The sequence below is a fragment of the Oryctolagus cuniculus genome, chromosome 19 (assembly GCF_051225735.1).
Source record: "Oryctolagus cuniculus isolate XC-2025 breed Fujian yellow rabbit chromosome 19, ASM5122573v1, whole genome shotgun sequence".
Lineage (NCBI taxonomy): Eukaryota > Metazoa > Chordata > Mammalia > Lagomorpha > Leporidae > Oryctolagus > Oryctolagus cuniculus.
Window position 1 is genome coordinate 4344086 of NC_142885.1, and position 25134 is coordinate 4369219.

Below are 25134 nucleotides of genomic sequence, written 5' to 3' on the forward strand. Positions count from 1 at the left end.
AAGGAGGCCAAGAGGGGGCAGAGGTGGAGGCCAGCGAGAGGCAGCCGCAAACCAGGAGCTCCGAGGGAGGCCGGGGCAGCTGCTGCCCCAGGGCCTCGGGCGGGGTGGGGGTGGGGGAGCCAGCCCTGCCTTGACGTGGGACCTCCGGCCCCCAGAACTGCTGTTGTCTGAAGCCGCCCCGTCGAGGGACTGTCTCTCAGCGGCTGGAGCTCCCGGGAGCCGCTCAGTCTCCGACCTTCCGTAAGGAAAAGCAGTCGGTACTGCTCCGTACTCGCAGTGTTCGGCCGGGAAAACTTGTTCCTAAGAGGGTCCCTGCAGGACCCTGCAGAAGAACAGTAAAAGGGGGTGCAGGCTGGGCCCACGAGGGCCCCCCAGGCTCTGGAACACCACACGGGGGCTCTCTGCTGGTGGAGCCTGGGCGCAACCCCTCCCCCGGGGTCTGGCAGCTGAAAAGCCCAGCCCAGGAGGGCGAGGGTTAAAGGGAGAATGCCAGATAGCGCACACGTGGGGGAGGCAGGACGGCGGCCTCCCCCCACCCTGCCCTGCACAGCCACAGCAGTGCAGACCGAGGTCCTGCCACGGCTCGGGAGGCCATGAGACTGCCTCCTTCCCCCACGCCTCCCTCCTCCCTGCCTCCCAGGGAAGTAGGGTTTGTGAGCCAAACACGGGGCTGAGCAGATCTGTGTGTGAGCCCCCCGAGAACGGCGGTCTGGACGCACCCGGAGCAGCTGGAGGGGCCAGCCAGCCCAGGAGTCCCAGGTGGGTCTCCCAGGCCAGGAGGGCGGTGGGGCTGAGGCCCTGACCCGGAGCCTCTGGGAGAGCAGCCAGGCCTGGGCCGGGGGCCGCCAGATGCTATGGAGGGGCCGGAACAGTGGAATTCCCCGCCCGTAGAGACCGTCCAAGGAGGCTCACATGTTCTGTGGCTACGGAGCTCACGAGAACTGACAGGGAGGGGAGGAAGCCGCAGGCCAGGGTTTCCTGGTGCCCCCTAGGACGTGGCTGGGTGACGCTGCAGCCGCTCAGCCTGCCACTGCCCAGGGCTCCACGGACACACTGCCATCCCGGCCACAGGAGTGTGGCTCTCCAGCCAGCCACGGGGGACTCGGCCCAGTGGCTCTGTGGCTGTCCAGGCTGCGAGAGGTGCCAGCCAGCAGGGTCTCCCAGAGGGCCACAGAGCCAGGCCAAGGCAGCCCCAGCCTCACGGACCTGCCTGGAGTCAGCTTCCTCACCTGTCCGGAAGGCCACTGGGAGGCAAAGCCCCGGCTCCGGCGTGGGTCCCCTGGCTGTGTCACATCAGAGCGGGTGGCAGGCGGAGACACAGGAAGCAGGGTGGGAAGGGCTGGCCTCGCCCACTCTGGGCACTTGCCGGGGTCCCAGGGTGGTAACCCCGCCCCCATGACCTAACACCCCCCACCAGGCCCTGCCTCCTACAGCTCCCAGCACCCTTTATCACCACTGAGGCAGGGGCCCCTGGGGACAGGCCACACCCACGCCTTGGCACACCAAGCCCACTTCCAAGAGGACGAAATGAAGGCTGGGAGAACTCAGTGCAACGGAACTCCCCCCCGCCCAGGTTCCAGTGCCGCCCACCGAGTGAGGTGTTTGTAGATGCCTCTGTAGCTGCCATTTCTGTCATGCACAAACCGCCCCAGAGCTCAGCGGTTTTAGGCAGATTGGACCAGTTATCCACCACTCTGGGGTCAGAGTTTGGGCTCAGCTGGCTGACTTTGCCGCTGCCGTCACCGGCGTCACTCACGCACCTGCAGTCGCGGTGGCTGGGCTGGGAGGTGGGATGTGGCCTCATTCGGGGCTGGAGCTGGCTCTGGATGGTGGCTGGGCATGGGGCTTCACTTGGTGTCCCGGGGCAGCCCACGCCGCAGGCTGGGGCCGGACATGCAGCCAGGCCCAGGGCCAACAGAGAGGTCGACCCAAGGCACAGACACAGCGCCGGGGGCTCCCCGGACGCCACAGCCCTGAATTCTCAGTGCCGCCGATGGTCGGCCTGGCGAACCTCCTCCCAAGTTCTGTGGCTCCCGAGGTGTGCTGCCAGGGGGCGTCCCCTTTCTCTGGGCAGAGATGAGCGGGCGTCACTACTGGTGACGGAGGCTGCCCGGGAGGAGGGGTGAGTTGTTTCTCCCGCGTCTGTCACGTGCCCTCCAGGGCCCCCAGCAGCAGGCCCACGGCAGGCGGGGCGGGGCCAGGGCAGTGTGGGTATGGGGGTCTGGGGGCCCTCACTCATGGCCAGTGCGGGCAGCCTTGGTGGCGTCATCCCCATTCCGAGGGTGGACGCCCTCTGAGACACCCCGTGGCTATGGCTGGAGGGCCATTTCCAAGGCGGGGTGGGGAGGCCGTGTGGGCTTTCTCCAGAACGCAGACACCTAGGACAACCCGGCTCAGCCCAGGAGAAGCTCTGTGCCAGCCCCCACCCATCTTCTCCCTGCCCCGCCCACCTCCAGGGACAGGTGGGGAAGGTTCTGGAAGGTACTCTAGGGTCTGCATTTTTTCTTTAAAGGTGTATTCATTCGGGCCGGCACCACGGCTCACTAGGCTAATCCTCCGCCTTGCGGCACCGGCACACCGGGTTCTAGTCCCGGTCGGGGCGCTGGATTCTGTCTGTCCCAGTTGCCTCTCTTCCAGGCCAGCTCTCTGCTGTGGCCAGGGAGTGCAGTGGAGGATGGCCCAAGTGCTTGGGCCCTGCACCCCATGGGAGACCAGGAGAAGCACCTGGCTCCTGCCATCGGATCAGCGTGGTGTGCTGGCCGCGGTGGCCATTGGAGGGTGAACCAACGGCAAAGGAAGACCTTTCTCTCTGTCTCTCTCTCTCTCACTGTCCACTCTGCCTGTCAAAAAAAAAGGTGTATTCATTCTATTTATTTGAAAGGCAGGGCCAGCACCGTGGCTCACCAGGCTAATCCTCCACCTGTGGTGCCAGCACCCCGGGTTCTAGTCCCAGTTGGGGTGCCGGGTACTATCCCAGTTGCCCCTCTTCCAGGCCAGCTCTCTGCTGTGGCCCGGGAGTGCAGTGGAGGATGGCCCAAGTGCTTGGGTCCCTGCACCCACATGGGAGACTGGGAGGAAGCACCTGGCTCCTGGCTTCAGATCGGCACAGTGCCAGCTGTAGCAGCCATTAGGGGAGTGAACCAATGGAAGGCAGACCTTTCTCTCTGTCTCTCTCTGTCTCTAACTCTCTGTCTCTCTCTCGCACTAACTTTGCCTGGCAAAAAAAAAAAAAAAAAAAAAAAAAAAAAAGGCAGAGCGACAGAGGGCGAGATCTTCCATTCGTGGCTTCACTCTTCAAATGGCTGCCACGCCCAGGGCTACGCCAGGTAGAAGCCAGGAGCCAGGAACTCCATGGGGGTTTCCCCAGGACTGGCAGGGCGCGCGGACCCCTCTCTGGAGGCTGCAGGATGAGCAAGGGGAGGGGTGGTGCTGACTCTGTCCTAGGGTGTGTTTCTGGAATGGACATCCTCTTGGTCTTGTGCTCACACAGCTTGGCTGGCTGGCACGGGCCCTCTCCAGCCCCCGGCTCACAGCCACCCAGACACAGGGCCAGCTCACCCCGTCTACAGATAGGGAAACTGAGGCTTGCCCCAGGGCGCCCGCCAGGATGGGCCGGCTGGGACCCCGGCCTGGATTCTTCTCCGACTTGGCAGCTGGATGAGCCGTGCGGGGTGCAGGAGGCCCCAGTGAGCTCACTCGCAGCGCAGGGGCTGGGCCCCGATCCCCGCGAGAGCGGAGCTCAGGCTGGGGAAAGGGCCCCTGTCCAGCGGGGCCTCCGCCCACTTCTGCCTCTCTGGGCCCGCAGCCAGCCTGTCCCTCGCTGGGGTGCCAGGGGGCCGCCTGAGCTGTCTCCCCTCTGGGGGTTCCAGTGGGCACTGGAGGTGGGCGGTCAGCATTCCCACGGTCCCTCAGCCACCCAGGAACCATTGTGCCGCCTGCTCCCTGCTCCGCCTTCTAAAATGCAAATCCGACCATCCCTGCTGCCAACAGCCCGCTCTGTTCCCAGGCTCCCTGGACCAGAGGAGGGCCTCCCCCTCCTCACACCCCGGGGCCTTTGCACAAACCAACGGGGCATTCTTTCCGGTCCTCCCTGCCGGCGACCCCCGTCTCTGGGAGGGGTAGCGTCTTCCTGACCCCCGCGGCCACTGTCCCCTGCCTGGGTCTGCTCTGCCCTGGAGGGGAGCGCAGGGCGCCAGGGCTCGGTGTCAATGAACTTGCTCCTTGGACTCAGACGGAGCTAAGCCTGGCTGCCGGCACACAAACCCTGGTGACACGCAGAGTTCTTCCGCACCCGGGGCCCGGCGTGCTGCAATCGTGCCGGGCATGCCAAGGCAGAGCAAAGGGGCTGACCCGACACGCTTCTCGGCCAGGGCCCTTTTGTGTTGGCTGGACGGGAGGCCAAGGACGAAAGCAAGGGGCTGGAGGGGCTGGAGGTGTGAGGGTGTGGCAGAGAGCTGGCCACCCCACTGGAAACACCGTGCTCTTCCTCGGTAATAGGACCCGACGTTTGAGTCTGCAGCCCCCTAGGCCAGAGACCTGGTCCAGCCTCCCTCGCGGCTGGGTGCCCACGCGACTGAGTGCTGGCCAGCCTGGTGTGAGTGGCAGTGCCTTCAAGGGAGGCCGCAGCCCCTTGCTTCCTGCTGGCAGGAACCTGGGTGCCACGGCGGGGGCAGCTCAGCAGCCATGTTGGCCCTTGAAGTCTTGTTTTCGTTGTTACAGAGTTACAGAGAGAGGGAGAGACAAAGAGAGGTCTTCCATCTGCTGGTTCACTCCCCAGATGGCCACAACAGCCGGAGCTGCGCCAATGGGAAGCCAGGAGCCAGGAGCTTCCTCCAGGTCTCCCACGTGGGTGCAGGGGCTCAAGGACTTGGGCCATCCTTTACTGCTATCCCAGGCCATAACAGGGAGTTGGATCGGAAGTGGAGCAGCCGGGGCTCGAACTGGAGCCCATATGGGATGCCGGAGCAGCAGGCCAGGGCGTTAACCCGCTGTGCCACAGTGCCGGCCCCATGTTCTCCCATTTTTGCCAACGCTGAATCCTAATAATTTAAAAGATGGAGAGGAGGGCTCCGATTTGGAGGATTCTACAGCACCCAGGGAGTGGGAGTGGAGGGCCAAGACTGCCTTTGAGACCCCCCCCCGGGGGCTTCTGGAATCTTCTGCCCCCCACTCGCCAGCCACCTTCCCTGCGCTGCAGACAGAGCTGAGTCCCAAGCCCTGCCCTGAGGGACTTCCAGGACAGAGGCCAGCGGAGGGGACGATCCACTGGAGGAGCTGGGGGTGGGGCAGTGGGGTCCAGCCCTCCGCTACTTCCGTGTGCAGCTATTGAGCGCCGGCTGTGTACCGCGGCCTTGATCCGGAGCTTCTGTGGCAGAGCTCAGTCTGACGGGGGAGGCAGAAGACCACGTCTGGGCAGAGTGTCTGCGGACCGCCGCCCCGCTCTGCCAGAGGTGTGGGAGGGGGCCGACGCGCCCCAGGCTTCGCGTCCGAGCCCACCATTTCCAGCGGAAGAGGGGCCGGAGGGCGAGCTCGCTGGGAATGGGAGCCGGCACGGGCTGCAGCGCACGCATGCACTCGGCCGTTTTAGCCATGTTAAGGTGTGCACTTCCGGGGGCTGCCGCCCAGGCCCGACCCTCCTCATCCTCCCGCACCTTCACTGCCCAGCCCCACCCTCCGTCTCTGCACCGCTGGCGACTTGGGGCCTCCTGGGAGTGGGGTCACGGCCAGCCTCTGGCCCTGTGCAGCCGCGGACAAGCACCCGCGGACACCGCAGCCGTGTCCTGGTCATCCCCAGTCAGGGACGCCGACCCCGGCACTGCCCCGGGCACGGGGCTCCCCGGGCCCAGTTCTGGGGGACTTCCGGTTCCCGCCACCCTGGTTCTTCAGGACAGCGTCGCCGCGGCGTGTCCCACAGCGGGATGGGCGGACAGGAAGAGCCCCTGAAAAGGCCACGGAGCCCGCCCCGCCCCTGAGAGGGCGACCAGGGGGTCGGGGACCCCGCGTTAGGAACCGGAGTCCGCGCGCATGCGCAGTGCCTGCTCTCCTGCGACACAGAAACGCCCGGGCAGGACGGGCTCGAGCGTGAGGTCAGCGTGAGGTCAGCGCGGGGCTGGCGAGGTCGGCGTGGGCTCTGCTCTGAGGTCAGCGTGGGCTCGGCCGCCAGGTCAGGGAGGGGTCGGCCGGGGTCTTTGGTTTGGCTGAGGTCGGCGTGGGCCGGCTGAGGTCAGGGGGCCTGGCTGAGGTCAGGGGGCCCGGCTGAGGTCAGGGGGCCGGTTGAGGTCAGCGTGGGCTGGCTGAGGTCAGGGGGCCAGCTGAGGTCAGGATGGCCGGCTGAGGTCAGGGGGCCGGTTGAGGTCGGCGTGGGCTGGCTGAGGTCAGGGGCCCGGCTGAGGTCAGGGGACCAGCTGAGGTCGGGGGGGCCCGGCTGAGGTCAGGATGGCCGGCTGAGGTCAGGGGGCCAGCTGAGGTCAGGGGGCCAGCTGAGGTCGGCGTGGTCCTGGCTGAGGTCGGCATGGGCTGGCTGAGGTCAGGGGGCCAGCTGAGGTCAGGGGGCCAGCTGAGGTCGGCGTGGTCCTGGCTGAGGTCGGGGGGGCCCGGCTGAGGTCAGGGGACCAGCTGAAGTCAAGGGGCCAGCTGAGGTCAGGGAGCTGGCTGAGGTCAGGGGATCCCGGCTGAGGTCGGGGGGTCCCGGCTGAGGTCAGGGGGCCAGCTGAGGTCAAGGGGCCAGCTGAGGTCGGGGGGGTCTCGGCTGAGGTCGCCGTGGACCCGACTGAGGTCAGGGGGTCCCAGCTGAGGTCGGGGGGTCCCGGCTGAAGTCGGTGTGGGCTGGCTGAGGTCCGCGTGGGCCTGGCTGAGGTCGGCGTGGTCCTGGCTGAGGTCAGGAGTGGCCGGCTGAGGTCGGTGTGGCCCGGCTGAGGTCAGGAGTGGCCGGCTGGGGTCAGGATGGCCGGCTGGGGTCAGGAGTGGCCGGCTGAGGTCAGGAGTGGCCAGCTGAGGTCGGTGTGGCCCGGCTGAGGTCAGGGTGGACTCGTGGTGCATCTCCTTTCCGCTGTCTTTCCTTCTGTGGGGTTCAAGGACCATCAGGAAGTGTTTAAGGGTCCAGTCTGCCTCTGGTGCGGGGTCTGCTCCCTGGACTGTGAAGTCCCTGCAGGTCCCCTGTGCACCGCCCCCAAGCACCGCCAGGCCCTCCAGGCTGCCACCCACTCTGTGCTTTTGTCGCTCGCTCGCTAGGAGTCTTGTTTGGGAAGGCCGGGGTGGGTATCATTCTGGAAGAGGGTGCTGCCTTGTGGGGGTCCCAGGCTCCGCTCACCGTGACAGGCACACAGCGCTGGGGGAGGGCAGAGGGGCTCCGGCCGGGGCGGCGCTCACCGAGGTCACGCCAGGAGCCCCACGTGTGCGGGTGTTGTCCCCAGCCAGCACCCGCCGATGCTGTGCCCCACACAGAGCAGCCCCGGGCAGGCTGTTAAGTCGCCTGGGATGGGGGATGGTAGACAACAGAGACCAGGCGGCCGGGCTGCACGGCCTGGCTGCCGTGTTTTTTTTTTTTTATAAGATTTATTTTATTTATATGAAAGACAGAGTTACAAAGAGAGGTCGAGACGGAGAGAGAGCTCTTCTGTCTGCTGGTTCACTCCCCAGATGGCTGCAACGGCCAGAGCTGTGCCGATCTGAAGCCAGGAGCCAGGAGCTTCCCCAGGTCTCCCACGTGGGTGCAGGGGCCCAAGGACTTGGGCCATCTTCCACTGTCTTCCCAGGCGACAGCAGAGAGCTGGATCGGAAGAGGACCTGCTGGGACTAGAACGGGCGCCCACATGGGATGCCGGCGCTTCAGGCCAGGGCTTTAACCCGCTGTGCCACAGCGCCCCCCCACCCGGCTGCTGTCTTATTCTAGGTGGGGTCTCCAGTATGGATGAGGGGTGACCACATGCACGGATGGACTAGGACAAGTTGGCACTGGATTCGGCGGTGTCAGCCTCCCCTAAGGACGAGTTCTAGCGAGGGAAGGACACGTCCTCTCTTTTGCAGTCTTTGGGAAAATGAGGAGCCCTGTGCAGCTCAGGTTACCTTGGTTTGAAAGTGTGTGTGTGCGTGCATGTGTGTGTGTGCGTGCGTGTGCGTGGGTGCGTGTGCATGTGTGTGGGTGTGTATGTGTGTGCACGTGCGTGTGCGCATGCACATGCTTGGGTGTGTATGTGTGCACGCATGTGCATGCGTGTGGGTATGTGTGTGCACGTGCGTGTGCGTATGCACATGCGTGGGTGTGTATGTGTGCGCGTGCACATGCGTGGGTGTGGCGGTGCAGTGCATTCAGGAGTTGGGTTTGTCCTGGTGCCTACGGCAGGCTGGTCTGCTGGGGTGGGGGAGACAGGATGGCCCAGGGCTCTGGCTTGACATGCTGCTCACAGGCCGGGAGCAGGGTGGGGTGGAGGCGGGTCAGAGTGGGGTGGCTGAATGAGAGGCTCCTGAGACGGTGTGTGCCGACAGCCAGTTGAGACGGGGGCACCAGGGTCAGTTGTGGGGCACGGAACCCCGGGGACACCCCCACTTAACAGGCAGGCAGAGGGGCCGAGTGTCCAGGGAGTGCATGAGCGGTCAGGAGGAAGCGGGCCTGCGAGGGCGGGGCGGACCGGGCTGCGGTCAGCAGCGAGGGACCCGTCCTCTTCCAGTGGGCCGTGTGAGCCGGCCCCACCCCCCTCCTTGGGAAGCTGGGCCTGTGGGGGGGAAGGGCTGGAGGCAGCGAGCCGCAGGCGGGAGGCTGCAGGGCCGTGGCACACGTGGGGCTCTCCTTTGAATCCGGGCCTGGTGGGGTCTTAGCCGCTGAGTCGCCCGGGGACACGGCTGCCCTCGTTCAGAAAGGACAGAGCGCCATGGAAACCTGCCCGCTTCCCCAGGCACGCAGCGACCGTCAGGGCCGGAGGTGCTGGCCGAGACCCGTCCTCGTCCTCCCTCTCATCTGTGTTCCGAGCCCCACGGCACAGCTCAGGGGAACGGGAGCCGGGATTCCTGCTGCTGCGGCTGCTTTTCCGCGTACCCGGGGACCTTGGCGGTGTCTCACACTGACAGCTGACTTGGCCAGGCCCTGGGGGCTCCCATCTCACCTCCGAGCCCCGCGCGCCCCTTCCAGGCCTGGCCGAGGGCTCCCGGGAGCACCAAAGCCCATGGCAGGAGCCGGGACGGGATGCGCTCGGATCACACGTGACGGGGCCTGGATGAGCGTGCATCTGTTACACATTTCCCAGTTTATTCCGCCTGGCCTCGGGCCCAAGGGTGGGCCTGTCTCCCTTGGTCCTGTCGCTCTGAGAGGCCTCGGGGTGGCGCCCGTCCCGTCGTAGGCCCAGCCTCACTGGGAGCTCCCGCAGTGTTTGGGCGTGTCCGAGGCTCCTCTGCAAGGCAGGGTTTCCAGGTGAGCCCAGTGTTGGGGCACAAAGATGGGCTGTGCAAGTGCTGGTGGGAACTTGGAGTGACTGAGGGACTGAGGGCCCGGGGCCAGGGCAGGCGGTGGTGGGGACCCAGAGCGAGGTGTGGGACAGACCCCGTCGCCAGCCCTGTATCGCTTGTGGCGGATCTGTGTGACTCCTCCCCTGTGCCTGACACACTCGCCGGGTGGACCACGTGGACGCTGGTGCACGTGCGTGTGCAGTTTCTCGATGCGGTGGTTCTCACTCGGATCCGAGCACAGGTTCAGAGGGCCTGGAACACAGGCTCGGCGAGGACCCGCCCCAGGGCTGGGGGTCTCTGATGTGGACCCAAAGTGAGGGATTTACAGGGAAATCAAGACACGCACCCACAAAACATCCCCGCACCCCGAACGTCAACAGCAAGGAGCCCGACAGCGGGCGTCTCATGCCTTCCAGGAGAGTCCGGAGAGCTGATGTGCAAGGTTCCTGACTCTTAAATAAACACCCAGTTCCAGCGGGCACGCTCCTTCCTCTCCCGAGCCATCCAGCCCCAGGCCCCACTGCCCCCCGTTCAGGGCGATCCTAGCCACGGTCTGCACCGCTCCAGGGACGCCACTTGGCCCCTGGAGCCTGGGCCTGCAGAGAGAGCGGCCGGCCGCGGAGACGCCGCTGCTGTCACTGGAGGAGTGCGCGGTCAGACGGGCTAAACAGAAGCTTTATTTCGTTCTGGAGGGCGATGGGGGCTTCCACGTGTGAAGTTACTTCTTAAATGGAGCAAGGCTCTGCCGTGCTGGCCGTGGTAGAGCCGGGCTGGCTTGGTCTAGGAGGGCTTCCAGCACACGTGAGCGGCACAGCCAGTCAGGGCCGTCGCGCTGTTGTGTTCGCTGTCGGATGCCCGTGACGAGCGAGAGCCCCGCTGCCGCGGCTGCTGGCTGGAGTTCCCCGAGCTTGGCTCTGCCCATCAGTCTTGCACTCAGCCGGTCCTTCCTCGCAGGGCACGTGGCTCTCTGGGGCCACGCTGCACCCGGAGACTGCGAGCCCCCGAGAGCCCCCCACGCGCACATGCCTCCCCTCTGGCTCCGCTTCTGCTCCTGGTGGCCTGGCCAGTCCCAGCCCCTCCCTGCGCTGTGTCTGTTGGGTGGGTGTGAACCAAGAAATGCAGAGCCCGTGGCACTGTCTGGAGTCGTTTTGTCATCCGTGGCTTCTGAGCCTGGGGCGTCCTCTGTCTCCCAGCCAGGGCGAGGGAAATAGGATCCTTCCGAGGCCTGGCAAGAGCTGAGTCACTCACCAGTCTCCCGGCAGCTCGACGGGGCCTGGGGGCAGCACCTGTGTGGAGGCCTGTGTACCTGGCCAGACGCCCTGCCGCTCAGAGGCCACTCCAGCAGCGTGGGGGCTACACGTGTGGCCCAGTCTGTCCCCCACCGACACGGCGGTGCTGTGGCCGGTTCTCCCGTGTTCTGCATGCTCGTAGGATGGTGTGGGGGCAGAAGGGCCCTGTTCTTCTGAAGCCGGGGCTGCCCGGCTGTCACGGCAGGCAGGCTCTGCCTCTGTCCTTCCGTTCAGAGCGATGTGGATGCGTCACAGTGAAATCAGGACAGTGAGAGCCCTGCCTGGGCACGTCCCGCTCCCCTCCCCCAGGGAGGTGTCCACGGTACCAGCAGGCTCAGCCCCACCCACTGCCCAGCCACCTGGCCAGGTGTGTGTGGGGGTGTCCCTCCGTGCCCAGTGCGGGAACTGGGGGGCCACCCCCACAAGGCCAAGTTCCAGGCTGACTCCCCGGCCCGTCCCGACAGTGCCCGGCCCTTCGGCCCGCAGCCCTGGAGCGCCCTCGCCGTCTCTGCCTGTGCCTTCCCCACAGAACAAAGCCGCGCTGGCAGTGGGTGGCTCTCCCCAGTACAGGGACTGGGGCCGGTGCAGGAAGCGGCAGAGCGGGGACACAGGCGTGAGGTCGTTCACGGGGAAGGCAGGCAGGGGCGTTTTCCTGGGACTCGGTCAGCGGGCTGATGTGGACTTCGTCAGCCCTGCCCCTGGCCGAGTCCCGTGCTGCCCCAGCCCAGCTCGTCCCCACACCTGAGGCACAGCTATCCCTGATTCAAACCCAGTCCCCACTTCCTGTGGTGAGCGGCTAGCACAGGGCACCTTTTCCAAGCCGGAACCCCGAGGACGAGCAGGCGGGGCCTCCTGCCACCCTCTTGGTGCTTCGGAGGCGTCTGGTAGCTTTGACCGAGCAGACGGGCAAGGATGGGGTGGCTCCACGGGCAGCAGACCCGAGTGCACGAGTGGAGGCGGGGTCCGGGGCTCACTTGGCCGTCACCAGGCCGATCAATGAAAAGAAATTTGGTTTGGCAGCTCATAGGCCAAAGAATGAAACGCGCAGGAAGTGGAGAAAGGGCTGGGCAGTCCTTACCTCTCGCCCCTTCCGCTCGCGGGCAGGGGGCAGTGAGAGGGTGTGCTCGGTCAGGGATGTGTCACTGTCCAAGGGGCCTCCCCAGCCCGACCTGTCCTGAGAGGCCCCCGGCCCGGGGCTGCGGCGCTGGGGCTCTGCACAAGCAAGGGCTCATCTTGTAGACTTCGGGGCCCTCTGGGGGCAGGGAGCCAGGCACACAGCATGACGGCTGCCGCCTGCCCCAAGCGAGCCCAGGGAGGCATGTGTCACGCTGCTCCTGGGGCGCCTGCTGGCTCTCAGGTCTCGGTGGACCCAGTGCCCAATTCTACCCAGAGTCCTTCCCGGGGAGGGCAGCTCTGGTGGGCAGTGCCCCAGGCGGGAGGGGAGGGGAATGGGGAAGGAAGAACTGTGTGGCGGGCCGGGGTGGGGTGCAGCTCACATCAGGGCCCTGCTGCTGCTACCCTCGTATTAACCCCTGCCCCACTGGCCTCGTGGCCGTGCCGGCGGCTGAGGTTGTGGCAATGCGGGGCCAGTGACAGTGCCCCCAGGCTGCCTCCCGCTGGGCAGCCGTGCCCAGTCTGGCCAAAGGCAGGCTGTCGGCCGCTACAGAAGGCATCTTCCCAGTGCTCCCTCCGTCTGGAGGGCTGGAGGTGAGGGGGTGATGGAGCCACTTGGCCCTCCCAGAGAATGATGGAGAGGCACTTGGGATTTCTTAAACAAAGAAGCAAAGCCAAGGAGAGAAACCCGTGAGGGTGCTGGGTGGTAAGCAGGTGCAGTTCTGTTCCTGACAGGGACGGTCCCCACCTCTGGAGTGCGCCTTGTTTCCTAGCGCTAACCTATCCCTGACAGCCATCGCCATTGGGGGGTGGGGGTGGGGACGGGAACCTGGGATGGGAGGAGCTTTTCTTCGTGGGCAGGAGCGGAGCAATGACGACATCGTCGGAGTCGTCGGAGTCCACGTCGTCCCCGGGCTGCAGCCCCGAGGGGGAAGACCGCGCTGCAAGGAGGCAGAGACAGGGTCAGCCATGTGACTGCACGCGCCGAGAGGGCGTAGACGCACACCGCAGCCCTTCCCTGGCCCTGCTGCAGCCGGGACACGCCAGCCAGGAAGCCATCCTGGTTTCCAACTCGGCTACGTCCAAAAGCCAAACACGAGCACAAAGTGAAGGCTTGCCAGCCCCGAAGAGGCCCTGCGAGCGGCCCTCAGAGCGTCCCGGGAGACGGCTGCAGAGAGCTGGCGGCCAGCGCGTGTGGGAGGCCGGCCCCTGGCCCCACAGGCTGGTGGGGGGAAGCGTGGCCGTCTTCCTCAGTCTGCGCTGGGGGCGGGCGACCCCCGGGGCTCCCTTGGACAGATGGGGGTGGGCCCAGGCTCAAGAGCCTGAGTCTTACTCCTTCAAAACCTGGTAATTTAGAGGGCAGGACGGTGTCTGCGCCGGCTTCCTGCAGGGAACCGAGGGCACAGGGACATCAGGAAATTAACTGGGAGTCAAGGCCATGTTCACTTTTTTCTTTACAAGCACAGTGAGCTCAACGCAGGGCTGGATTTCACAGTGCCCTGGTCCTTGTGTGGACAGAAGCTGACCACCGGGGCACATTCTGCAGCTTTCACACGGCAGGTGGGCCTGCCAGCTCCGCCAGCTCCCCCAGGGCAGCGGGCAGCGGGCAGCGGGCAGCGGGGCCCTGGGGCCGGCGCATCCTCCCCCAGGGCTGGGGCTGCTAATCTGGGTTTGCTGAGCTTCACAGTTCAAAGTTCTAGATCTGACAAAGCTAGGAGAACCTGACGGAAGTGGAGAAGCCGTGATCCCACAGGTGGTACCGGGGCACATCTCCAAGCAGCTGCCTCTGCTGAGCCCTGGGGCAGGGTGGGGGAAGGGCCAGTCTGGGACTCCGGGACCGCACACGTACCAGAGTGGGCCTGCGGGGTTGCTGGCTGCTCCAGGTCTTCCGTGGCCTCCCGGCCGCTGGCTTCACCGTCCTCACCTGAAGAGACACACCCACTGGAAGCACCACCGTGCACACAGGGCCCGCCGCCCGCCCGTCGTGGGGAGTGCTCCTCCTCTGTCCCCGGTCACCTGAGACCTGAGAGCCCACTGCAGTCCAACGTGTGTGAAACCTCCCTGTGCCCCGGCACAAAGAAAACCCCAGACTGCGGTCCCTGAACCTCCGGCACTGTTAGCTTTACAGGAACAGAGCTGGGGACGGGCACTGGTTTTTCAGCTGTGGAACCGACAGGGAGGTCCTGTGGCCTTGGCCAGATCAGATTGGGGGCGGGGCGGAAGTGCCCTGGGAGCCATCCAGCCCTTGTCTGCACGGTGCACCAGGAGACTGTGGCCCACGGCTGGGCCTGCTGGGATGCACGCTGGTGTCAGGTGCAGGGACCTCGCGGGAAATGCAGTAGGGCTGTCCTGAAGACCAACAGGCGAGGCACTGGCCTGAGGGAGAACCCGCCCCGCCTGAATAAGGCCAGAAGAGAGAGAAGAGACAGAAGCTGCGGAGCTCAGCCTGGGTGGCCCAGGACCTGGCTGGTGACGCTGGGGACCGTGCAGCGAGCTACCTCGCAGGGCTCCCGGGCAGAGGCGTGACTTAGTGTGGGATAAACCTCCCTGCTGCCCTCCAGTGGCCACACTTAACAAACCCTAGAGCGCACGCGCGTTACCGGGGGAGGCCGTGCGGTGGGGCGGTGGAGGCGTGGTTCCGCGCGGGGCGGAGGCAGGTCTGTTCCTAGCAGAGGCCGCGCTGGCTGCTCTCTGACTGGTCGCGCTGGAGAGAGAGGAAGCCGGGCTGTGGGGATGCATCCCGCCAGGCCTGTCGGGTTGGCCTGGACACTTCCTCTGTCCGTCACCCTGGGGCAGTGCGGAGGTCAGGCTGTCCTTGCCCCCTCTGCCTGCAGGTGGGGCCAGCAGTGCTGTGCCCGGGACGTGGAGCACACAGCCCTGCACCTGAGACCACGGCCGCTCCCAGGGCCCATGGAGCGGGCTCTTGGCAGTGACTGTCCAAGGCAGTGGGGAGCCGCCACCGTCTTCCAGGGACACTGAGATACAGCGTGTGCCCCAGGAGAGACAGGAACGTGGCAGACATGGGCTGGGATGTGGGGAGGGAGTGCTGGGCTCCTGCGCCGAGCCTGGCACTGTCTCGGGCTCAGGGGCACCTGGGGTCTCTGCCTGTGGGCGATTCTCCCCGTTGCCTCCCGGATGCTACACAGAACACAGAATGGTGCCAGGGCTCACGGCAGGAGGGCTCGGGTGGCCCCACTCCTGTCAACACAATGCTGTCCGGGCACCGGGGGCAGCCAGTGCATGGCCAGCAGTTCCCGTCACTCTGTGAACCGAAGCCCTTCTGTCCGTCTTCTCGGAGAAGGTGCTGCTCTGGGAGGGCCGCTTCCCGAGGGAGCTGCCAGTCACATCCGCGCTGCTGCAGGAACTTCTCCAGGGGCGTGACGGCGTGCCGCACCTGCTCACCGCCCGACACCCTGCCGGCTGCCCGCAGTGGGCGCTCTGTGACCAGACAGCAGTGCCCGTGCCGGCCTCACCTGAGCCTGGCCCGTGCCAGGTGTCCCCGCAGCGCCGACTGCACCAGGACGACGGCCGCCTCTGTGCTGTGCTCGCCCGGGGTCACGGGGCTTGGACTGCGGGGCGTGGGCGAGTCCTGTGCGTAGACAGCAGGAGAGGCCTGAGGGCGCCAAGCAGACTTCCTGCCCTGCCCCGCCCCGCCCCCCCCGCAGAGACACTGGGGATCCTTAAACCTTTCGTGGTCTTAATGAGCAGGGGCTGACAAGGTGTCTGTCTCGCGAGACGCAAGCGCAGCCAGCCCAGCCCGCTGAGGGAGCTGCTCCGAGCTAAGCCAGGACCGCGTGCTTACCTGAGCTGGGCGGCCTGGCCCACCGGGAGGCTCTGGGCTGCGCCCTTGTCTTGACAGCAGCTGCGCCCGGGCGAGATGTCCCCTGAAAGCTGCCTGAAGCGCCACCGCTACCTGTCAGGGAGAGGAGAGGGCGTGGAAGGTGATGTGTACCGCCGCGGGAACTCCTGGGAAATCTCGCTGAGATCTCCCCGGGGGGAAGAGGCACAGGTGTGATTCCCCGAGTCTCGGGATAGAAAGGAAACAGGCTGTTACCCACGCTGCGCTATGCTAGCTTCCAGGAGGCCCTTGTTTCAGCTCCACCCCGGGAGGGCCTGTTCACTCCATCTACTTCCCGTGTACACAAGGAGGCCAACAAGTTTGTGGAAAGCAGATTTAGAAGATAACTTATTTTAGTGAAAAAAATTTTGAAACCTATACAGTTTTTTTTTTTTTTTTTTTTTTTTGACAGGCAGAGTGGACAGTGAGAGAGAGAGAGAGACAGAGAGAAAGGTCTTCCTTTGCCATTGGTTCAAAGGCCGCCTTGGCCGGCGCACCGCGCTGATCCGAAGCCAGGAGCCAGGTGCTTCTCCTGGTCTCCCATGGGGTGCAGGGCCCAAGCACTTGGGCCATCCTCCACTGCACTCCCGGGCCACAGCAGAGAGCTGGCCTGGAAGAGGGGCAACCGGGACAGAATCCGGCGCCCCGACTGGGACTAGAACCCAGGGTGCCGGCACCGCAAGGCGGAGGATTAGCCTAGTGAGCCGCGGTGCCGGCTCCTTTTATTTTTCAAAGATTTATTTGAAAGGCTGGGGCTGGCGTTGTGGCACAGCGGGTTAACGCTCTGGCCTGAAGTGCCAGCATCCCATATGGGTGCCAGTTGGAGACCCAGCTGCTCCACTTCCAATCCAGCTCTCTGCAATGGCCTGGGAAAGCAGTGGAGGATGGCCCAAGTGCTTGGGCCCCTTCACCCGCGTGGGAGACCCCAAAAAAGCTCCTGGCTTTGGATTGGCGCAGCTCCAGCCGTTGCGGCCAATTGGAAGAGTGAACCATCGGATGGAAGGCCTTTCTCTCTCTCTTAACTCTTGACTTTAAAATAAATAAATCTTCTTTAAAAAGAGCGAAGTTAGGGGAGAGAGAGAGAGAGAGGTTTTCTATCCACTGTTCACTCCCCAAATGGCAGCAACAGCAGAGTCTGGGCCAGGGTGAAGCCAGGATCCTGGAACTGCGTCCAGGTCTCTCAAGTAGGTGACAGGACCGCAAGCACTTGGGCCATCTTTTGCCTCCCCAGGCACATCAGCAGGGAGCTGGACTGGAAGTGGAACAGCCAGAACCCAGACCAGTGCTCTGACAGGGACTGCCAGTACTGAAGGCTTGTTTACCACTCGAAAGGCACAGTTAGAGTGAGGTGGGAAGACAGCGATCTTCATCTACAGGTTCACTCCCCAGATGGCCGCCACGGCTGGAGCTGGGCTGGGCTGATGCTAGGAGCCACGAGCATCTTCCAGGTCTCCCATGTGGTGCAGGGGCCCAAGCGCTTGGGCCATCTGCTGCTTTCCCAGGCCACAGCAGGGAGCTGGATGGGCAGTGGAGCAGCCGGGACTCCAGCCTGCTCCCATATGGGGTGCCGGCACTGCAGGCGGTGGCTGTCCTGCTACGCTGCAGCACTGGCTCCTGCCTCGCAGTTTCTCCTTGAGATGCATTTTCCATGAGCTTCTGAAATCGAGCAGTGCAGAGCAAGCTGTCTGGACACCCGCAGCCATCTCTGGGGTGGTTTATCCTGTGACCTGGGTCGTGAATGGTTTCCCTACGAAGTGTGCAGGTGTGGAGTCAGCGCTGTGTGTAGCAGTGCTTGGCCGAGGAGGAGGGTGAGCGCGCGCGACGGCCCTGGTGCAGCGACAGGAGCTCAGGGTCTCCGCGGGTCCCGGTCATGTCGGAGGAAGGGCAGGAGCAAGCAGTGGATGGCGGCCTGACTTTTTAAATTCATTTCTTTATCTGAAAGGCAGAGTTAGAGACTCTTCCATTCGCTGGTTCACTCCCCAGATGGCTGCAACTGCCAGAGCCAGGCGGATCTGAAGCCAGGAGCTTCTTCCAGGTCTCCCACGTGGGTGCAGGGACCCAACCATTGGGCCATCGTCCGCTGCCTTCCCAGGTGCATTAGCAGGGAGCTGGGTCAGAGGTGGAGCAGCCAGGTCAGAGGGATGCCCACACAGGATGCCGACGGCGGCTCCTCCCGCCGCGCGGCCTGACTCCTGAAGCTGGGCAAACCCAGGCTCGGGCAGGGAGGGGGAGGACTTCATCTCAGACACGCCGCGGGGCAGCATGCGGACTTGAGGCCTGTGCAGGCAGCGTGCTGGCTCCCTGCCTGAGCCCGGGGGCGGCAGGCAGGGGTCCAGGCACTGCCGCTCAGCACGTGGACGCTCTGGTGAGAAGGCGGAAGCGTGGAGACGCACAGGAGCCGGGCAGGCGGCCTCTCGGGGAAGGCCTCTCAGGGAAGCTCCGGCGAGCTGAGGACTGCGAGTGGCCCCTGGGTGTGGGAGCTGGTGTGCGGAGCGGCCCCTCCAGCGTGGCGCCCACATGGGGGCGGCCGAGGGGTGTCACCGCAGGAAGCCACCCTGGGGAAGTGTTGGCAGGAGGGTGGGGGCTTCCTCTCCCTTTTAGCTTTTCAAGTGTTCCCGCCTTAACTTGGAAGGACAGCTCAGTGGCACTAATTCCATGCCCTGTGTGCGGCCATCACCCCACCCCAAATGGAGCCATTTGGCAGCTTCAAGTCCATTGCCAGTGGAGTCCCCAGTGGCCTCCTGTGTCCGGCTCCCTTCACTCAGTGTTTCCTGGGTCACCCACCCGCAGGACAGGCTGTACGCGCTCGTGGCGCGTCAGCTGAGGGACATCCGGGTGACCATCTGTGGATGGGGCACACCCAGGAGAGGAAGTGCCGTTCTCCACATCCACACCAATGCCTGCTCCTGGCCGGTTTTGCCCCAGGCCGACCTGGTGGGGATGGAGCGGGTGGGGCTGGGTCTGCCCGCTGTTTCTCCGTGAGGGGGCTTAGAGGTTCGTGGAGATCTAAGTATGCGGGCAGCTGGGGGGCAAGTGCCGAAGGCCCCTCGGCCCAGGGGCACACTCTGGTCATGAGGCCCAGGGCAGAGCAAGCAGGGAGGGGTGGAGCCATGGTGGGGAGTCAGGGAGTCTGACGGGGCAGGGGCAGGTCTCAGGTCTCAGGAAGGGCAGGTGTGGAGGCACTGGCCTGGGGCGAGAGCTGTTGTGGGGGGTGTAACTGGAAGACTGGCAGGGAGGGTGTGGTTTGGGAGCAGTTGATTGGGAACAAGGTGTGAGCGCACAGGTGGCTGACAGGACAGGCGAGGCGGGTCGTGGAGTGAGAGGTCAGGCGTGAGGTGGGAGATGGCTACCGTTCGGCTGCTGAAATGCTTGAAGCTGGGAATGAAGGGAGGCAAGTGGGGGACCCGCCGAAGGGGTGGCTTGGGGGCTGCTCGGGCAGGGCGGTGACCGGCGACTGGAGGTGCTCAAGCCCGTCGCCTGGACCTCAGCATGGACTGACGTCACTGGGGCACTGCACTTGCTCACTGCCTGAACACAGGCGGGAGGGGCTCCCCGGGGCCTGGCCGCCAGGAGCCCATCGGCTGGAGGGCAGGTGGACGGGCAGTGGTGCGCAGCAACACCTGGAGCTCATGGCTCCCACCAGCCTGCCCAGACAAGGGAGAGGCCGGCCCTGCATGCTGGATCCAGTCAGAGACACTGCTGACCTCAGAAGCCCAGAGAGAAGGGCAGGGCTGAGGCCCCGGCACTGTGGCGCAGGGGCAGGCTGCTGCGTGTGACGCTCCCGCCCACGTCGCAGCCCCAGTTCAAGTGCTGGCTGCACTGTTTCTGATCCAGTTCCCTGCTGAAACACTTGGGAGAGCAGCAGCAGATGGCCAAGTGTTTGGGCCCTTGCCATCACGTGGGACACCTGAATGGAGTTCCAGGCTCCTGGCTTTGGCCCCGCCCAGCCCTAGCTGTTACGCATGGTGGCCAGCTGGGGAGTGAGCCAGTGGAGGGCAGATACCGCCCCCGTCTCCTTCAAATAAGCAAATGCATCTTAAAAGACTCAAGCACAATAAAGAATTCATGTTTTAGCTCTTGGGGCTTAGAACCGCATCAGGGGCCAGCGTTGTGGTGCAGCGGGTTAAGCCACCACCTGCAATGCTGGCATCCCACATGGGCGCCGGGTCACATCCTGGCTGCTCCACTTCCAGTCCAGCTGCCTGCTGATGTCCTGGGAAAAGCAGAAGATGGCCCAAGTGTCTGGGGCCTTGTCACCCACATAGGGGACCCAGATGGAGTTCCTGGCTCCTGGTTTTGGCCTGGTCCTTGCCGGGTGGCCATCTGGGGAGTGAACCGGCATGTGGAAGACCTCTCTATCAAATACACAAATCTTTAAGCTCAGCCCCGCCCCACTCTGCCATGGGAGACAGCCCTGTGTGGCGTCAGACACGTCTGCCCTAGCTCTGCGGTGCCCACCCGCAGCCACACGGCAGGCACCCTCTTCTCACGCCCACTCCTCCCGGGGTGCCCTGTGGACCCAGTCCACGTGTCACCCTCGTCACGCTGAGCTGTGAGCGTGGCTCCCTGCAGGTGCAGGTGCTGCCCGGCCTGGAGCTCAGTGAGGGCTGGGAGGATGAGCGGTGGGTTCGGAAGGGGGAAACACGTCTGATGTCTCAAGGTGACGTGGGGCGGGGCTTCAGAAGGGGCCTCCCGAGGGCTGCAGGCCTCACTGTGACTCCGGAGTAAAAGTCGTGTTTCGGAAGTAGTGGGACAGCTTGCTTACCTCGTCCAGCACAGTCGTCTTTTTCTGAAATAAAGAGAGGCCTGAGTCGGTGTGCGGAGGGAGGTTCTGCCCCCTTCAACCCCTGGCCACGCCAGCAAGGGGCAGGCTCCCTCTGCACCCCGCGCCCCAGGGACTTCCACACCTCAGGGACCGCCCACGAAGCCGTGAGGACCGCAGGGACAGGAGGACCCCAAGCATCTGAGGGGCCGTTCCCAGGCTCCCTCTGCACCCTAGGGGATGTGTTTGCATTTTCAGAGTCCTTTTATTTTTTCAAAAAATTTTAAAGAATTACTTATTTATTTGAAAGGCAGAGTTACAGAGAGGCAGAGAGAGAGAGGTCTTCCATCTGCTGGTTCACTCCCCAGATGGCTGCAGTGGCCGGAGCTGGGCCAATCTGAAGCCAGGAGCCAGGAGCTTCCTCCGGGTCTCCCACTGCTTCCCAGGCCATAGCAGAGAGCTGGATTGGAAGTGGAGCATCTGGGACTTGAACCAGTGCCCATAGGGGGTGCCAGTAGTGCCTGCTGGCTTTACCCGCTACGCCACGGCACTGGCCCCAGGAGTGGAGATTTAGCTTAGCAGTTAAGATGCTGGGTAGGACACCAGTGCCCCACATGAGTGCCTGGGGACAGACTAAACCCAGCTTCACACCGAGGAACTAACTTGTACTCCCCAGTGGTTTTTCTCTTTCTTTTTAAGGATTTATTTTATGGGGCCTGGCGCTGTGGCATAGTGGGAGTGAACCAGCAGATGGAAGACCTCTCTCTCTCTCTCTCTCTCTCTGCCTCTAACTCTGCCTTTCAAATAAATCTAAATAAATGAAGTGGACTCTTTAAATTAGAACAGGAAGACTTGGTCCCGGGGCCGGTGCTGTTGTGCAGCAGGTTAAGCCTCCAGCCGTGCGTGGCACCGGCATCCCACAGGGGCACCAGTTCGAGCCCTGGCTGCTCCACTCCTGCCCCAGCTCCCTGCTATGGCCTGGGAAGGTGGTGGAGGATGACAAAGTACTTGGGCCCTGCAACCATGTGGGAGACCCAGAAGCTCCTGGCTCCGACGCGGCCATTTGGGGAGTGAATCCGCGGATGGAAGACCTCTCTCTCTCACTCTGCCTCTCAAATAAACATAAATCCACCTTAAAAAAAAAAAAAAAAGACTTGGTCCATGGCAGTCCAGAAGCCAGCAGTCCTTGACACCTGCCTGGGGAGAGAGGAGGGCGGCCCGGAGTGCCCCTGTGAGAAGCAGCGGGCTGACGTGGGCAGTGGCCGAGCTGCCCCGGTGCCGCCTCCCCTGGGAGCGCTGGCTCGGCCCTGGCGGCCGTGCTTCCCTCTGGCTCTCTGCTGTGCACTGGGGAGCAGTGGACGGGGACCAGTGCGTGGGTCCCTGGCTCCTACACGGGAGACCGAGGTAGAGTTCTGGGCTCCTGGCTGTGGCTGCTGCTGGCCTTCGGGGGGTGAGCCGGCAGACAGGTGACCGCTCTGCCCTTCCCTGTCTGTCACTTGCCTTTCAAATACACAAGTAAATAATCTGAAGAAAAAGCAGCAGCAGGACCGCTGGCGTCCTGTGTCTCAGGTGATGGGTGTTTCCCCTCCCCCCTGAGCTGAGAAATACAGGGGTGGAGGGGCAGCGGCAGGAGGGAGCGCGGCCAGGGCACGGGCTGCTCTCTTCCCACAGGAAACACCTCTGCAGACGGCACTGGCGGGTTCTTGGAAACCACGCCGTGGCGACGGTCGTGGGTGACAAGCCAGCTGCCACCGGGTCCTGGCACAACCTTTGACAAGTGGAGAAAGTGGACGTGAGGGGCCGCTGGGGGAGGGGAGGCCGTGCCGAATTCCAGGTGTGAAGTGGCGTGGTGGGAGGTGCTGGAGCTACACACCTAAGTGGTTCTGGAAAAATGATTTGGGGTGCTAAGGCTGCCTATGCACTGCTGAGCGAGGCGGGGCTGGGAGGCGGGGCGCTGCTGAATCCCAGTTCTGAAGGCGTCCCTGGTGGGACCTGGGGAGCAGCCCGCCGGCAGCCCGCCGCTGAGGTCCGCAGTGCTCGGGCGGGCTCCGGAACCTGGTTTCTGTTTGCACAATACCAGGGACTTGTAACACAGGAGAGATTTTAAAGTCTCAGCTCTTTTTAAATGTTGATTTGTTTTTCATCTACTTGGCAGAACAGAGAGCAAGCAAGCTAGAGAGAGGTCTTCCACCCACTGGTCCACTTCACACACGTCTGTCAGCTCGGATTGGGCCAGGCCAAAGCCAGGAGCCTGGAATGCCACTCCAGTCTCCCATGTGAGTGACGGGGATTCAAGAACGCGAGCCACTACCAGCTCCTCCCAGAGGAGCCAGGTCTCCGTCCAGGGCTCTGACACGGGATGTGCACGTCCCGCGCCCGTGCCTGGGTGGATGTCTTGTTAGAGCGTTGGGCTCACACGAGACCAGAGCCTCTTAGGGACTAGAACCTTAGTGGCACCCGGCCCCGCCCCACGTGTCCTGTCCTGCCGCCCCGGTCCGTGTGGCCACGGGGCACCCGGGGCTCCTCGGGGCACTCACCTGGTGCTTGTACAGTCTCCACTGGGTCTGCAGGACCCGGGCGGCGGCGTCTCTTCTCCTTTCCGTGCAGGGGGAGGGGGCCCGCGAGACGCCCTCCCCGCTGGCGCCTGCCTCGGGGTCGTGCGGGGAGAGCCTGCTGCTGGCAGGGGACGCTGGACGACCTTGGGCCTGCAGGAAATGAAAGGGCGTGAGGAAGATGGGATCGGGCGGGAGGCGGGTGCGGGCAAGGCACAGGATATTGTCTGGCCCGGAGCAGGTGCTGTCGGTCACCGTCACACCGTGCACCGAGGCAGACATCCGCAGGGCGCAGCGCCCACGGCGGGCAGGCTCGGACGTGCTTCCCTGGAGGCCTGACTCGGCGGCCGTGTCCGGGAGGACAAGTGCCGACCCCTGTGGTCCCCGAAGGTTTTCCACTGGGCGCCGCGCTTAGTCGCTTCCCATTGTCACAGGAGCCGTGTGCTGCTCCAGCACCGTGGGGTGAGAGTGGCATGTATGTCTGGGGTTACAGGCAAGGTGGCCCCAGCTCGGGTGAAGGGAGGAGGAGGCAGGAGTGGCTGTTGTGATGCCGACGTAACGCGTCTAACCCGCTCTCCACAGGACACTCCCCATGGGGCCTGGGACCCATGAGCCGTCCTTCCCACGCCACAGAGCACGAGCGTGGTGGGCTCAGACACTGCTGAAGCCGCTGGCCGTGGACAGACGTCCAGGGCATACCGGCCGGAGTCCACCACTCTGCTGCGGTGCTCCGCCCTCTGGACTTCACCGGTCCTGGAGACGCTGCTCAGGGCTGGGCTGTTCCGGCCGGCAGACGTGCCTCTGAGCAGGGCGTGCGTGCACAGCCCCCCGAGCACCTCCACTGTCATGCCAAGCCAAGGGTCCTCTGCCCTGCGCGGCCCGGAGCCCACCAGTGTCATTGCAACCAGCAGTCCTTGGCTTGCTCAGCGCTGCCCCACCTCGCCCTCCAGTGACGGCCCTGGGCCCTGCTGCCCTGCCTCACCCTCACAGTGGCGGCCCTGGGCCCTGCTGCCCCGCCTCACCCTCCAGTGAGGCCCTGGGCCCTGCTGCCTCCTGGCTCAGGGGCGCCTGCCTGTGGCCTTGCCTCCTGTCTGCAGGGTTCTGTGTGAACTTCCTACACGACAGGTCCTTCCTCGGCTGACGAGGATGGGCCCACTGCTGCCCCATCTCCCAGGGTGCTCGCCTGGGGCCTCTGTGCCCGCTTCAACACGAGCACCGCCTGCCAAGGAGAACTGATGGACCAGGCGCCTGCCTCAGCCCCGGCACATCTGGGCCTTCGCCCTGTAGGGGTGGCCTTGCCAGTGTGGTCAGAAGACAGGAACACACTCAGAGCCTGAATGTGGATGTCCCTTCAACTCTGAGGCAGCTGCTGGAACCCTGGCTCTCGTCCGCACCGACCCCTCCCCTCGTCAGCACTCGCTCCTCCTCTCCGCTGTTCTTTCTTTAAGCATAGAAGCTCTGGTCTGCACCGACCCCTCCCCTCGTCAGCACTCGCTCCTCCTCTCTGCTGTTCTTTCTCTAAGCACAGAAGGTGAAAGGGCTCGTTAGGGGAGATGCAGGTAACATGGAAGGGAAGTGCAGCGTGCTTACGCGGCGGGCGCCGTGGCACAGCGGGTACAGCTGCCGCCTGCAGTGCCGGCATCCCACAGGGGCTTCAGCTCGAGTCCTGGCTGTTCCTCTTTCAATCCAGCTCTCTGCTATGACCTGGGGAAGCAGTGGAGGATGCCCACGTCCTTGGGCCCCTGCACCCATGTGGAGACCTGGAGGAAGCTCCTGGCTCCGGATTGGCACAGCTCTGGCCGTTGTGACCATCTGGGGAGTCAACCGGTGGATGGAAGACCTCTGTCTCTGCCTTTCAAATAAATAAATAATTCCTTAAAGAAGAAAGGTGCTCATAATCCTGCCATAGGCCGGCGCCGCGGCTCACTAGGCTAATCCTCCACCTGCGGCGCTGGCACCCCGGGTTCTAGTCCCGGTCGGGGCGCTGGATTCTGTCCCGGTTGCCCCTCTTCCAGGCCAGCTCTCTGCTGTGGCCCGGGAGTGCAGTGGACGATGGCCCATGTGCTTGGGCCCTGCACCCCATGGGAGACCAGGAGAAGCACCTGGCTCCTGCCTTCGGATCAGCGCGGTGCGCCAGCCGCA

At 64.3% G+C, this 25134-nt stretch overlaps 1 protein-coding gene and 1 long non-coding RNA gene across 8 annotated transcripts in view; one reads left to right on the forward strand and one right to left on the reverse strand.

Moving 5' to 3' along the window:
• Positions 1 to 560: 560 nt before the first annotated feature.
• On the forward strand, positions 561 to 24869 carry LOC138847102 (uncharacterized). Its single transcript, XR_011384705.2, has 3 exons — positions 561 to 759; positions 22596 to 22716; positions 23575 to 24869. It is a non-coding gene; the product is annotated as an uncharacterized LOC138847102 (long non-coding RNA).
• IQCE (IQ motif containing E) overlaps positions 12532 to 25134 on the reverse strand; it is a 47577-nt gene continuing 34974 nt past the window's right edge. For 5 of the 7 annotated variants that reach the window (XM_070064826.2, XM_070064828.2, XM_070064829.2 and 2 more), the window contains 7 exons: positions 22978 to 23145; positions 20444 to 20467; positions 15643 to 15753; positions 15314 to 15429; positions 14441 to 14544; positions 13690 to 13764; positions 12532 to 12781 (listed from right to left, as the gene is read on the reverse strand). In XM_070064826.2, coding sequence (XP_069920927.1) covers positions 12621 to 12781; positions 13690 to 13764; positions 14441 to 14544; positions 15314 to 15429; positions 15643 to 15753; positions 20444 to 20467; positions 22978 to 23145 — 759 coding nt within the window. In that variant the 3' untranslated portion in view covers positions 12532 to 12620. Of the gene's footprint in view, positions 12782 to 13689; positions 13765 to 14440; positions 14545 to 15313; positions 15430 to 15642; positions 15754 to 19741; positions 19892 to 20443; positions 20468 to 22977; positions 23146 to 25134 lie in introns of those variants that run through there. The other 2 variants (XM_089320746.1, XM_089320747.1) reach the window with 2 other exon arrangements.